The sequence below is a fragment of the Nanorana parkeri genome, unplaced genomic scaffold (assembly GCF_000935625.1).
Source record: "Nanorana parkeri isolate BGI_ZX_2015 unplaced genomic scaffold, ASM93562v1 scaffold276, whole genome shotgun sequence".
Taxonomy (NCBI): domain Eukaryota; kingdom Metazoa; phylum Chordata; class Amphibia; order Anura; family Dicroglossidae; genus Nanorana; species Nanorana parkeri.
In genome coordinates this window covers 668,608-681,518 of record NW_017306544.1, presented here as the reverse complement: position 1 = coordinate 681,518, position 12,911 = coordinate 668,608, and the positions used below count along the sequence as shown (strand labels likewise).

Below are 12,911 nucleotides of genomic sequence, written 5' to 3'. Positions count from 1 at the left end.
GGCTCAATCTTTATCTGCTGATCTTTATGCTCAGCATCTGTCCTAACAATATCACTACATCAACTTTCACACCCTCTTATTGTTTTTTCTCCTTAAATTATGTGCTCTTAAAGTGACATTGAAGTCACTGGGTTGTTTTGCCCATTTTGTTTCTGCTTTTAAATACTTACCTGATGTGATGCCTCTTGATCCGATCATTCTTCCTTCCCCTCGTTTTCAGCAGTCCCTCCAGCGCTTGTGCTGCTCTCTGATCCAGCGCAGACTGCTGTTTCTTCCCGTCCCATGGTGTCTGTCCGAGGTGCATACTCCCCACTCAGCATGCACCCACCCCATCATACTCCTGCACCTGGCCGTTCGGATATGTGTTCTTCAGCCAGGAGTGAGCGACGTGGCCTCAGGTTAGTATTTCCTATTGTGGCATATATCTACTGCTTGCCAGCAGTAGATACTGTATCAGTAATTGATATTGGCGAGTACTTGAGGAAAAGTACTCGTACTTGGTCTGGAAAAGATGGTATCGTTGCATCCCTAATTTCTAAGCTTTGAAGCCTAATGTATGGCGTACATGTTTAATAAAGATACATTTTTGTGATTTGTGACCCACAGGCCCGGCCTCCTGTCACAATATGTACATGCTATACATATTTTCTATTGCCGATATCTTATTCAGATATTTAAGCAGCAGCTGAGGTATAGTATACAGTATTTATTTGTCATTTTATTTAGTTCTTTTAGTTCTGTATATATATTTATATTTGATCAACATGCATTTCCTCAGAAGACTCCATGATTGACATGGATAACTTCATTGGACGCCGTGATTTACGTGGATTTCCTCACTGCATGCGTCATGAAGAGACAAGAAGTGTGCTATTGGCAGGATTACAAGATTACCAAGTTTAAAAAAAAGACTAATAAAAGAAAACAAATGCAACTACTACAACTAAGGAGTGGTAAGCTGATGAATATTAAAAACATTTTTGTTTTTTTTGTTTTTAGAGTTTAAATATGCTTTAACTGTTATACCCATTCTTATATCAAAAATATATCAAAAGCTTATAATAGTGTTTACAGCGTATTTAATAGGTATATATAGATTATTAGTCTAGCTAGAAAAAAGGTAAAATTGCAGTAATACACACCCTAATTTATATTTGAAGTATTAATTTATACTTTATTACATTTTTCTCATAAAATAAATATTACATTTTATTAATAAATTTACTGACTAAGAAATGTAAATGTTCCACACTTCTTCGGGGCCTTTGCTGGCTTTTATTGAAAAGACTGGTCAGAGATCTCCTTATGTTCCTATTGTTCATTATAGATTCAGAAGAGCATCACATCTCGGAGGAAACTGAAGAAACGCCTGTCGTATAAGCAGGATCTAAAGGAAAATGCTGCCAGAAAACACAGAGTGGAGCAACTGATCCAAAGCCAGCAGACCTTTTCTCTAAGCAACATCCCATTATTTAAGTTGCCATGAACATGATAATGCTGACTTATTTGCTTCTGCTAACTACTTTCTCAGAATGCGCAGTCATAACAGGGGTAAGTCTTTATATTGATATATATATTGAAGTTCAGTAGACTTTTTCTTTTTTATATTAATCGTCTATTATGTTATTATAAATTCATTTATTACAATAGTCATTGTCAAGAGTGATAGTGATATTCCACAATTTTTGAAATGTAACAGATATAAAATGCTGAGCTTCATAACAACTATGCTTTATATAATGCTTAATCATGTTAAATTTGTCTTGATTTTATTTTTATTTCATTGTTTTAAACTAGTTATAAGGTTACGTATCCTGCTTATAGCATGAAACACTAATTCTGAAACTATTGCAGTATATTGCATCATATAGTATTAATTAATTAATTATTTGAAAAAGGTAATATGTTTAAAGTGAACCGACATCAAGGGCATCGTTTGCTGATATTCTAAATGAGTATTATTTATCCTAGACTGTTTTCATGTTCAAAGGATATAAAACTGTCTATAAACTCTCAATCAGGTTTAGTGAAGTACACAGGTTAGTGTGAAAAAGATCTCCCTTAGTAAAGTTTCATTATTATTAGAGATAGAGGGATATATTTTTACACGAAAAGAGTACAGCAAGCAGTTTATACAGGTTGCCCTCAATTTACGCTGGGGTTAGGTTCCTGAGGGAATGATTGTAAATAGACTGGTGTAAATTGAAACCCAGTATATAATGTAAGTCAATGGGAAGTGATGGAGTTATGTTCCAGACCTTTCTCAAGGACTCCTCTAACTGCTAATTCTATATCAAATGGCCAAATAATCAATATTCCCACATTTTCCTAGTATAGCACTTTATCTGAATTTATGATGTTTTATGGTTTCTGCTGTGCGATCTCACCTGTTACAGGCTCTCGCTGGTTCTCCTTAAATTTACTACATGTTGGACCTTCTTGACAGTTGACACTATGTAGTCCTTGGTATATAACCCTTTCCACAAATTATGGAATTCACCTTTGATGAGGCTCTGATCGTGGCAGCAGGTGTGAATGGACAGCAGACTAAGTCCAGATATACTTTTAACGATGTTTTGTTTCTATGCGATTACTTAATTAGAGCATAGTCCTAGAAACTAGAGATGAGTTGTGGTTTTTCCTTGTCTTACTTGGGTCTTGCCACGGGTTCCTTCACCCTCAGTTCTATCTCTTCTGTCCAGACTGCCTTCACTTCCGCAACCACAGATTTCCAAGCCTATGCAGTTGGGCCTCCTGCGAGCACTTTTGACCCCAGAGGAAAATAATCGCCGATAACAGCTTAACCTGTGCCTCTACTGTAGAGAGGCGTGCCTCAGTAACTCAGTAGACTCATACGATTCTATAACTCAGTGTACTAGTGAGTGCTTGGTTCTCAATTCTGATTGGTTGCAGGGAGAGTCTGGCAGGAGCAGACTTCTCTCTCTCTAGGATCACATTACAAGTGATGCTCCCCTATTCATTCCATACTGAGCTGTTTCAAACAAAAGAGTTCAGTCAGATGAATCGACTCCTCCTGTTCACTGAAAAGAATTGTTTCAACACAACAATTCGTTCAGGAACTGGACATCACTAATACCAGGCTTGAAAAAGAAGTACGTACTCTGAAACGTGTCACCTTCCTGCCCCCACACACAGCGGTTCTGTACCGGGTTCGTTCCCTGCTCCACTTGTTTCCCCTCCGCTGCCTGTCCCCTGTTTTGTTCACCTCCACTCCTGCTGTTTTTCTCCCTTGCCTGTCCAGGGGCTCACACCGCAGCACTGCTAGTTTGTTGATGCCTCCCTCCTCTTCTCCACATCAGCGGCTGACTCCTCCCCCAAAGTCATCTGAGCTCCATTTCTACTGCACTGCCACTTACCAGCACTGCTCCCGACTCCTTCACCAACAGAGCGCACGATCAGCTTTGGACTCCAAAAGACTATCACTAACAAATATAGTTATGTAGTAGTAATAGGGTAGAATTCAGTGGTGCAAGTAGCACTTTGTACTCTTTGTAGCACCATAAACCTACCATTAAGCACTACAAAACTGCCATACCACAACTGCTGCACCACAAAACAGTACTTCTATTGCCAGAACCAGAAATTGGACCAGTAAAGGAAAAAATATTATTGGACTGGCTTCTGCTAGTTGGTTTATTTCATGCTTTCTTACTTTTTAGGTGTTGTCCATTTTTCTTCGAATGTCGTATATATTTTTATTCCTCTTATTGTATTATTTTTTGTGGCAATGACAATTTCATGTAATGTGTGTAGTCCCTGGTCATCTCCTCTAATATGTACAAAGTCTCTGACAGTCTCCTGTAGCATGTCTACAGTCTCTGGTAATCTTGTGCATTGTGTTTCCAGTCTCTGCCTGTGTTCTATAGTATTACATGCATATTACTAAATATTATGTGCCATGGTTTGGAGACGTCAGTGTTCACACAGGACTTCCCCTATATCTAATAGGTTTACCATCACTGATTTAATTTGTCTGACAAGCTAAATATTACCTAACATATTGCAAATACTGAAGGAATAACTACAAAGGTATATTCTTTTAATTAGGCTTGTGAGAGAGACCTGCAATGTGGGGTTGGAACTTGCTGTGCAATCAGTCTGTGGTTACGTGGCCTAAGAATGTGCACTCCAATGGGACAAGAAGGAGAAGAATGTCATCCATTCACACATAAGGTATTTATTTGTTTATTTTTATTTTTTTAAAAGTCAAGTTTTGGTGTATTATGTTTAGGAGTAGAATCAGATCAATAGTTAAAGTAAACCTATGCTCAGTTCACCAATCCCTATCTGCAGGCAACATTATATAGAAAGTACCTGTATGCACACTCAGAGACCATGTAGGGGACTCTTTATAGTAACCTATGCTCAGTTCCCCAATGCTGTATAGGAACCTATGCTTGCTTTGCCAATCTGTTACTGCAGGCAACATTATGTAGAAAGTACCTCTGTTCATTGTCAGAGACCATGTTGGGGACCCTTAAAGCATATTTCCACTTTTGCAGTCAAATTTGAGAACACCCCTCTATATGTTTATGTGTTCTCATTCACACAGCAGTGACGTGCGGTACCTTCGGTTCTGGGTGAGGCATTCCCCCAGCCCCACCCCCAGCAAGCTCAGCCCCGCCCCATCACACCTAAGCCCCCTATCCTGTTTAAGCCCTGGCCCCATCCTGAAGAAGCCCCACTCCTAACCCAGTCACCAAGTTAATGTGAAGGAGGGAGGGAGGAGGAAAGGAGGAGACAGGGAGAAGCCTCCTTGTCTCTCACTTGCTTGTCTCTGGTGAGGCATCAAGATCAATGTCCTCTGTGGGTTTTTTTCTCCTTTTTTTTTGATTGGATAGCTTGGACCAATGGCGCTTTGCCATTGGTCCAAACCATCCACCGAGCTCAAGCCTGTAACATAGAGTATAGGCTATTGCAGCTGTGGCCTCACTAGTTAGGTTACACAAGCAGTGGGAAGCCCGCTGCTGTGTAACCTAACTAGCTGTCAAAAGCCGGATGCAACGCTGCCTGTAATTAACAGGCAGTGCTCCATCTATGACAGGTTACACAACGGGGAGGCTTTCCCTGCTGTGTAACCTGTTAGAAGGCGCTCCGAATGGAGAAAAAGCTGTCAGCTTCAGACTTGAAGCCTACAGCTTTTTCCTCCATAATACTAGGTGAGACTCTGGCCATAACATGGAGTCTGCTGTTGCAGCTGCTATGGCCCCTGTCGGACAGCAAATGACTGGAGTTGCAAAAGTTTGGTGTTACTTACCAAGAAAAAATGTCTGAACTTCCGAATGTGCTTAAAAGTCAGCAAGAGGAGATCTAAGATCTGCAGAGACAACTACTAGATTTACGCTCCCGAGATGGCACTATTACAGACTGAAATGCATGTATGCCTCTACCACTTAAATTCAATGGAGACTGTCGCTATTACAGAGGTTTCCTGAATCAATGTCGTATGTACTTCCAGATGCAACCTGCTATGTTTATCTCAGAGAGAACAAAAAGGTACTGTTTATTCTGTTTATTATTAACCTCCTGACTGAGGAAGCCTTAGGTTGGGCCTCCCCCTATGTGGAGCAGGACAGTGCAATCCTAGATGATCCTGATGCTTTTTTAACTGCGATAAATCATGTTTTTGATTATCCCAAACGCTGTGCTACTGCTGAAGTTAAATTGCACAGTTTGCTAGGGGAAAACGCTCTGTTTTTTACAAAATTTAGGGTACTTTTTTTGTTATATAGTAAAAAATAAAAACCCCAGCGGTGATTAAATACCACCAAAAGAAAGCTCTATCTGTCCCCAAAAAATGGTATAAAATTCATTTCAGTACAGCGTTGCATGACGGAATAAACGTCAGCCAAAGTACCGCAGCGCTGAACACTGAAAAACACCGCGGTCTTCAAGTGGTTAATATGCATCCGAATTCCGATGCTGGATTGCAGATGCCACTTGGTATTGAGCAGCACAAGATAATCCTTTTCGGCAGGGCTTTCAGAACAAACTTTCCATTTGTATAGTTTTAGAATTTCGAGCATATGGCCTGAATCATGTGCATAAAATGGTAACTCAAGAGGGTGGGGGAAAAAAAAGCAATGTATTTGGCATGATTGTGTGTTAAACTATTTATGCACGCTATAATGGGTCTTTCGGGGGGATTGTGTACATTTTTCTGGCAAATGATAGAAGTGTGGTATTACTGGGTGTTGTATATGTAGGTAATTAAATTCTGACCTTGAGATGAACCATCCCTCGTTGCACTGTCCAGTACAGAACCCAGTGGGTTTTTTTTGTACTCGCCAGTGGGATCATAGACCAATTTTCTATATGCACTAGTATCTAGACTTGTGCGCCGTCAAAAAATTCTAAATTCGGAATTTCAGGAAAATTCGTACGAATTTCGATTCGTAACGAAACGAATCGCACATGTCTACTAGTATCTAAGAGAAGTCTAAAGGCTTTGTCGAGATACTCACTTTCCTGCATCACCAGGCCACCTTCTTTATCTGCCTGTCTAATCATGATATCCTTATTATCTCTAAAGGATTTCTCTTCAATTGAAAGATTAGACTATTGCACACCACAAAAATTCTTAATATCTGAAAGTACCTACTGAAAAAGGTGGAAATATACTGCCCTTTAGAATGGTGTGGGGAAAGAATGTGTGTGCTTAAATAATAAACCCAAACTCCTCCAAATTAATATTACTGTCCAACATATCTTCAGTATAATTACCTCATCTTGCATTTCAGCCCTTGACCCCACATTCTGGTAAAGATCAACTACCTCCATTGTCCCACTGGAGGGTACATTAGGAGGGTTGTCGCTATCCTTAATTTTGTTACCTATTCTATTCTCATCCATCAAAGAATGCCTATGTAATGAGCTTATACAGCTACTCGTGTACTGACCCTTGGCTGCTGATTCATTGACTACCCTTATTGCCTTCCACTTCAAACCCTGAAACTAGTGATGTCCCAATACCACTTTTTCAGGACCAAGTACAAGTACTTCCCCTCATGTTCTTGCTGATACCAATTACCGATACTTTTTCCTAAAGGGACAGGTGACATTTAAAAAAAAACAATACAGACTAATAAATTTAGGCCAATTTCTTTATTATTATGAAGAACTTTCATTTAGGACTGTTTTAGAACAATACAACATTTGCATTCACACAGCTACAGTGAAACTACAAATCTGATTATGCATCTGCCACTGGGATCATTTAACCTATTCATGTTAGCAGGGGAGAATTGTAACTCTATTACCGCAGTGTACTGGAAGTGTGTACTATGGATCATTTAACCTGGTACACACTTCCAGTACACTGCAGTAATAGAGTTACAATTCGCCCCAGCTAACATGAATAGGTTAAATGATCCATAGTACAACTACATGTTATGTACTGTGGATCATGATTTAACCTATTCATGTTAGCAGGGGAGACATTGTAACTCAACTGCTGTAGTGTACTGGAGGTGTGTGCTGTATATACAGTATGTACTACATATACCGTACACACCATCAGTACATTGTAGCAATAGATTTACAGCCAGCCCTGCCCCAGCTTTCCTCAGTCACAGTTTCACACCGATCCCTGTTGCCTCACGCTGTGCCTCTCGTAGTTGGTGCTGGGCAGGATCACTGTATTGCGTTTCGGTGCTCAGCTTGTGGGAGGCGCTCACAATTCTGCCCTGCTAACATGAATAGGTTAAATCATGATACATAGTACATATACAGTACACACGTCAAGACTGCAGTCTGCAGCAATATAATTACAATTCTCCCCTGCTAACATGAATAGGGTAAATGATCCATAGTACAACTACATATTGTACTATTATGTACTATGGATCTTTTATCCTATTCATATTAGCAGGGGATAATTGTAAATCTATTGCTGCAGTGTACTGGACGTGTGTAACGTACATGTACTATGTACTACATACAGTATAGAGTACACTGCAGCAATAGATTTACAATTATCTTCGGCTAACATGAATAGGTTAAATCATGATCCATAGTACATAACATATATTTGTACTATGGATCATTTAACCTATTAATATACAGTACATATTCCCTTTAGGGAATATGTACTGTATATGTACTACATATAGAATACACTGCAGTAATAGAGTTACAATTCTCCGCTGCTAACATGAATGGGTTAAATGATCCATAGTACAACTACAAGTTATGTACTGTGGATCATTTAATCCATGCATATTAGCAGGGGATAATTGTAAATCTATTGTCTGCAGTATATTCTATATGTAGCACATATAGAGCACACACTGCAGACAATAGATTTACAATTATCATCTGCTAATATTAATAGCTTCTTAATAGGGACCCCCCTTGCCCTCACTCATTGCTCGATGATGGCTGGTGCCTCACGATGTGCCTCGCTGGTGAGGTCGTAGCCGGCGCTGTGCCGGAGAGCAGCGGCGAGTCAGCACTGGTCCGATGGGAGGAGCTCCAGGTGGGGTCCTAAGTTAGCTGGCCGGTGACTGCCAGTTATACCATGAATTTGTCTGCTGTTTCAGCTACTGGACTCAGCCTGATCCCAGATCATGACACTAACCCTACTTGCGCTAAAGCAGCATCTGGGCATGCTGAAAGAGATTAGACATCTGAATGGCACATAGGCCTCTTTGCAACAGAAAGGATGCAATCACAGCAAAAGGGAACTAGAAGGATTCAGGCATAGGGGAAAAAGCTCACAAACTGCAAACAGCACAAAATCTTGAGATTTTAGATGGAGGTCAGTCTGGAAGAATTCCTCAGAGGAGGTTGGAGCTAACAGGGTCTTGTGTGAGCATGGCACTGGCCAAGCCTTCCGTGAGCGGTAAAGTGCCTAAATGTAAAAACAGGCTGTGATGCCTGTTAACATACAATCGATCTGCCGGCTACAGACCCGGTGGATCGCTTGTATAAGCTGCCGGTCCGTGTGGCCCCCCTCCATGGCGCCCCTCCTGCTGTCACGCTGGTCCCGGGCTCTGCTGTGCCCGGTGTGAGCCCGGGTCCAGCATAGTGGCTATGTGACAGGGGATCAGAGGGAGATCAGTACACAAACTCCCTTCGGTCCCCTCTCCGCTGTCAGAATGAGGATGTGATGTATATTACATCACTTCCGCATTCTTGTGTCACTGTCCAGCTTCAGCCGTTGGAGAGAAGCTCATGAAGCAGATCTTTGCTTCATCAGCTTCTTTGGGGGGTCCTAGGTGACATTAGGGGTCTTGGAGACCCCGGATGTCTCCATAAAGAGGACATGTCACATCCTCTTTGCAATCACAAAGGGTTTTTTCTTAAAATAGGGTAAAAGATTAAAGTTGCAAAAAAAAAAAATAATAATAATTAGTCACACATGAAAAAGAAGTCCCCACCCATACATACACGAATGCAAACATGCGTTGAGTGCGTATAAGTGCGAAAACGACGATTGCGCCCATTACGCCACACATGTTACATATCGCAGTGAGAGCAATAATTCTGGGACCATCAATCACTGATAACACTAAACTGATGAGCTATAAAAGCTTTTAAAGCTTCAATTTTGGATATGGTAGTTTTTTGCGATTTCGCAGGTGCGTGCAATTTTAAAGCTTGACATGTTTAGTGTCTATTTACCCGATGTGTCTTTAGTATTTTACCAAAAAATTGGGTAATAATAAATGTTCCCTAACATAATGGGGGGGGAAATATTTTTTCAAAATTTTCAGTAATTTTTCCTTAATATAGTAAAAAAAAAAAGTGGTGATTAAATATAACCAAAAGAAAGCTCTATCTGTCCCCAGAAAATGGTATCAAATTCATTTCAGTACAGCGTTGCATGACGGAATAAATGTCAGTCAAAGTACTGCAGCACTAAATACTGAAAAATGGCCTGGCCAGGAAGGAGGTGTAAACACCTGGTCAGCAAGTAGTTAAACCGATATATCAACTTGATACAGTCTTCCCAGGGGTGTGGTGTGGAAATACTTGAAGAGGTGGAAAATACACATGGGTTTGCGGCCCTCTGGCTGGAACCCCCTGAGCTGGTTGTTGATGGATTCATTTGGTTCATCAAGACTCCGGTATCAGCTGGGAGGATCTTCCTCCATTCTAGCATATATAGGTGTGGAAGGTATCAGAGTCTTACTTTGTGTATAATATAAACACACAGTGATCTGTTGCTAGAGCAATGACTGTCTAATGAATCTGCTCCTCCATTCATCCATGTTTGTGGGATATCCTTCAACACACTGGACTCCAGCTGTCCATTCTGTTCTTCACACCAAGGAGCAGTTGTGGCTGGATCCATCCTGCTAGCCTAGCTCACACTTCCTAGCATAGTCACCACTTTGGCAGAGGACTAGATTCCCATACAGTCAAGCAAAACAGATGACAAATGCACTCATTAATTCGTCACCAGTTTTACAGTAAGGTGCACACGGAATGGGCTTTAAACAGTAAAATAGCAAAAAGGTTTCCTGGCACACTAACAAGCTAGCATGTAAAAAAAACTTGACTCACTGGGGGGGGGGGGGGGATTTATCAAAACTAGAGCAGAAAAAATCTGCAGCAGTTGCCCATGGCAATCAATCAGCATCTCTCTTCAGTTTGCTCAGGTAAGATTTGAAAATGAGAAAGAGAAGTTGATCGGTTGCAGTGCAAATCTGCTCCAGATTTTGTCTACTCCAGTTTTGACAAATTCTGCCCCACTGTTTTTAGTTGGTCTTCCCTAAGGCTTCTCCTTAGGGTCTAGTTTGGCTGACCAGGGTGTACCATGTGGCTAGGGCTACATGTGGAATGATAACTCTGTTTAGAGATCTTTCTCCTTTCCTCTTCATGCTACCCTGTCCTGGTAGTCCTGTGGATCTCTCGCCTCGCAGATTGCATCTCCTTTCCCTGTTCATGTGGGTCAGGGGTGAGGCTTAAAGGAGAACTATGAGGTGCTGCGGCGTCTCAGTATACCGCGAGCAGCAGCTCGCGGTATACTGCAGCGTCTCAGTAGCTCGCGGTATACTGAGCCTAGGGTGACGGGAGGACACTAGTTTGTGTCCTCCCGTTACCCTAAGGAGAACTATGGGGAAAAGCCTTAACCCCATAGTTCTCCTTTAATCTAGCTGCTGCTGTGGCCAGTCACACCTTCCCTGTACTCTCTCCCAGCCAGTCTGGCCAATCGATTAGCGGGGAGGAGAAGCAACTGGCTGTCTGGCCAAGGTGCCCAGGATGAGCAGCTAACCTACCACCAGCTAGGGGACTACATTTTTAATCAATCTTTTCTGCCAGTGTCATAGGTTAATTTAACTAAGCTATAGCAATCATTTAATATATCAACTTTTACTGTCAGCATGGGGGACCCAATTGCAGCTAAAAAATAACTGTCACATGGCTGAAATTAAATATTGTAATGGTAAACACATACATGAGCTCCTGAGGTACATTTATAACTAATACCACATCTATGCCAAAGGCTTCATTTAAAAAAGTGATGTTTTGGATTACTAAGCCTTTGTGCTTATATTCATACAACCAGGCCACCTACCAGTATATTAGATGATTGATATAAGCAATATATTTCCCTTTTGCCTTTTTTATTTTATTTTTTTTTTCTGATCAGTATTGTAAGAGAGTTTGTTTCTGAAAGCTCATTTCCTAGTGAGAGTTTATGGTTTATGTGGATTTATCAGGGCTGCAGTGATCTTTAACTATGATTGTATTCTTGTTCTTAAACTCACACTCTATCTCTATTTATTTCACTTTATGTTTGTTTTCCTAAGATTTGCAACTGTGATGTTATTTATATTTCATTTTTCTTTTTTATGCTTCAGGTCCCCTTCCATGGTAAACGCCTGCACCACACCTGTCCATGTGTCTCCAGCCTTGTGTGCTCCAAATTTCTTAATGGCAAATATCGGTGTTCAATTAACTTCAAGAACATGGATTTTCAATAGAAGCCTTTGTTTTTGTAGTAGCTATTGTTTAGACCAACTGTCTTAAAACTGTTAGGGGTCCCATGTAAGCCACTGAGACACAATCTTAAAGTGTATCTGAACCTAAAAAAAAGATTTATTGTATTGCAGCTTATCAGTCCTTTGGTTTTCTCTTTTCATCTTTTCTTTCCCTTTATCTTCACCTGGTGATCCTGCCAATAACACATTTCCTATCTTAAGTGATATTGCTCAATGTAAGGTATCTATGGAGAAGCAGTTTTGTCACTTTATAACAGAGGGTGTTAGGACTGCAGAACACTTTTCCCTCTCATTACCTTATTAACATGGGGGGGTTGTAGCTGGATGGATGGATAACATTGCTTAAGAGAACACTGCAGATGCACAGGACATGACAGGGAACAGCACTGGATTTCTGGCAGGATCAACAGATATACTATTGTGCTTATCAAACAAATATAACAACATGCTTTAACTGAAATATTTAATGCTAACCTCCATGCAGATATAAAAGAAGCAAAATAATGCAGCACTGTATATATTAATAATATTATTGTATGTTAATTCAAGCAGCGGAAGTACCTGAATTAGACTTAATATCAGCTTCTTGCAGTCTACTGTACAGTTTGTACTGCGTAGCTCAGATAGGGGGTGAGATAAGCAGCACAATCAGGTGTTCTGCAACGTAAATAGCATGCTGATAAGAGGAAAGATCAGAGAGATGATCTCATCACTCAGTTGCTTCTCCTTTCTCTGTCCTATCACAGGGTTCGGAGGGGACCTGTAAGCGACAGTGAAACTGCAACAGAGAAAAATCAATTCTCTACCAGACTGACAGAGTTGTGTATCTCTCTGGCCCAGATGGGCAGAAATATAAACCATTAAGGTAAAACGGTATATAATATATATATATATATATATATATATATATATATATATATATATATATATATATATATA

The 12,911-nt window shown here is 40.5% G+C and overlaps 1 protein-coding gene across 1 annotated transcript; it reads left to right on the top strand.

Moving 5' to 3' along the window:
* Positions 1 to 1,482: 1,482 nt before the first annotated feature.
* PROK1 (prokineticin 1) lies at positions 1,483 to 11,954 on the top strand. Its single transcript, XM_018557246.1, has 3 exons — positions 1,483 to 1,551; positions 4,069 to 4,194; positions 11,832 to 11,954. The coding sequence occupies exons 1-3, from the start codon at positions 1,483 to 1,485 to the stop codon at positions 11,952 to 11,954; spliced, it is 318 nt and encodes a 105-aa protein (XP_018412748.1).
* The last annotated feature ends 957 nt before the right edge of the window (positions 11,955 to 12,911 follow it).